The 2,277-nt window shown below is 48.1% G+C and overlaps 1 protein-coding gene across 1 annotated transcript in view; it reads right to left on the bottom strand.

Annotated features, from left to right (window-relative positions):
• Nucleotides 1-1,394, bottom strand: part of LOC109840790 — a 22,119-nt gene extending 20,725 nt beyond the window's left edge. The window contains exons 1-2 of the mRNA XM_020409563.1: nucleotides 973-1,394; nucleotides 7-882 (exon numbers count right to left, since the gene is read on the bottom strand). Coding sequence (XP_020265152.1) covers nucleotides 7-686 — 680 coding nt within the window. The 5' untranslated portion in view covers nucleotides 687-882; nucleotides 973-1,394. The remainder of the gene's footprint in view (nucleotides 1-6; nucleotides 883-972) is intronic.

Below are 2,277 nucleotides of genomic sequence, written 5' to 3'. Positions count from 1 at the left end.
GCCCACCACCCCTTGGCTAGTGAGGAAGCCCAACCATAGCATCTAGGCTCTGGTGGAGGTAATCTCCTCCCCAGAAGGGCCAGACGATTACTCACAGTAGGAGCAGCTGCTGACACCTCGCATGGGGGTGCGGTGTCAAGGCCCACGATCCCTGGCCGAAGACCACGAATATCATGATACCCGCTAGAACCGGGAGTCTTGTGATGAGAGGTATATCCACACGGAACTCGCTCAGCATCCTTAGTAAGATCCCAGGACATCTGTCGCCCCACGGCCTGTCCCCTCAAATGAGTGAAAGAATATTGGCGAGGAATGGAGGGAATGTACAAGAGAGCTCCTTCATCAAGATTCAGCCAGTGTTCCTCGGTAAGGGTCAGCGTAGCAGGGTCCTCGACGTGATCTCCGAACAAGAAACTCGGCTTCCTTAAAGCCTGAGTAGAGGTGGAATCCGCGGTAAAGGAGGCATCCGTAATAAGCTGGCGCAAGCAATGACGCCCTCCTTCCCGTATCAGACGACAAGATTCATCGGAACGATCTCTGTCAAACTGAGGGAGTGGACTGACGGCCTGCCGGATGGAAGCTGAAGAGAAGACCTCCCGGCTACAACCAGTATTGGCATGAGGAGGAAGACTGCTCGAGGGGAACTCGACTGTAACAAAACACAAGAACGGAGTCAGAAAATCCATCTCACAAGAGAGCGAACTAAGTCATCCACGGGGGCAATTGGAGTGACGATTTTGAGTGTCCCACACTGAAAGAACGGTATGCGTCATCACGTAAACAACGTGGTAACATATACCGACCTACAAAGTGTAAGACAACACAATATCGCCCCAATATACCGGAAGACTTGAATTGGCCAGGCAAAACAAGTCCTGAAACCTCGACCCCCGCGAAGGAGGATGTCGGTTCTTCCCGAATGACCCGCGAAGGGGCCAAGCGAGGATACAGCAGAGCCACAAGTCCTGAAACCTCGACCCCCGCGAAGGAGGATGTCGGTTCTTCCCGAATGACCCGCGAAGGGGCCAAGCGAGGATACAGCAGAGCCACCAAGTCTGAAACCTCGACCCCCGCGAAGGAGGATGTCGGTTCTTCCCGAATGACCCGCGAAGGGGCCAAGCGAGGATACAACAGAGCCACAAGTCCTGAAACCTCGACCCCCGCGAAGGAGGATGTCGGTTCTTCCCGAATGACCCGCGAAGGTGCCAAGCGAGGATACAGCAGAGCCACCAAGTCTGAAACCTCGACCCCCGCGAAGGAGGATGTCGGTTCTTCCCGAATGACCTGCGAAGGGGCCAAGCGAGGATATAGCAGAACCAACAAGTCCGAAACCTTAACCTCCGCGAGAGAGGTATCGGTTCTTCCTTAATGACCCGCTAAGAGGTCAATCAGGGATACAGAAAATGTAAATTCTCACCCCCAAAGGACCTCTTCCTCGCTGTGCTGCGAATGAGAACGACTCCTTCGAGGTCGAGGTCGGCGTGGAGACATTGAAAATCTGCAACGAAAAGCAGCAAGTCAGGTACAATCTAAAATATGAATACACGAAATTTAAAAGGGAAATTAAGAACTTTAATTAAAATCCTATGTATAAATAGGATTTCATAATTGAAGTCTAGTTAAACCTTCAAATTTCGTGCATGCAAAACAATGGTTGTCATTTTTCACGGTGAATTTTGGTGAAATAATAGGATCTTATAGTTGAAGTCCAATTAAACCTACAAATTTCGTGCACGCAAACAATAGATGTCGTTTTCACGATAAATTTTGGTGAAATACCCAAAATACCCCTCGTGTTCAAGGCCAAATTCAGGTCAAGGACATGCGCGATCCGGGTCATGATCATCATATTCGATCATCTAACACCCCGGTACCCCACAATTTTGGTTAAATTTTGCAAATAAACCCTTTTGCAGAATTTAGCCAATTTTGCATAAAAACCCCTCCACAAATTTTGGTTTGGTCTCCACATGCCTTTATCAAAATTTTTGTATATAGGGAAAATTGCAAAGAAGAGAATAAAGAAAATTTGACTTTGATTCCTTTGATCTCGGTTACAATTTGATTACAAAAGAGAGGAAAACGAATTTGGCTTTCCCCTTTGTTTAAAACTGGGTTCTTCTTGGCAGCGATGGAGTGCTTCCTTCGATTGATTGCGTCGAACTTGCTCTCCGTTGACGATCCGACCGTCTTTATCTCGTGGGAACGATGAACTTTCGTGGAAAGTTTTTATGAATAACTCTGAATGAGTTTAAGAACTCTGAACGAGTTTGAACT

Source organism: Asparagus officinalis, chromosome 1, assembly GCF_001876935.1.
Source record: "Asparagus officinalis chromosome 1, Aspof.V1, whole genome shotgun sequence".
Classification (NCBI taxonomy): Eukaryota; Viridiplantae; Streptophyta; class Magnoliopsida; order Asparagales; family Asparagaceae; genus Asparagus; species Asparagus officinalis.
The sequence above is the reverse complement of the archived record's forward strand: the minus strand, read 5'-3'. Positions and strand labels throughout refer to the sequence as shown.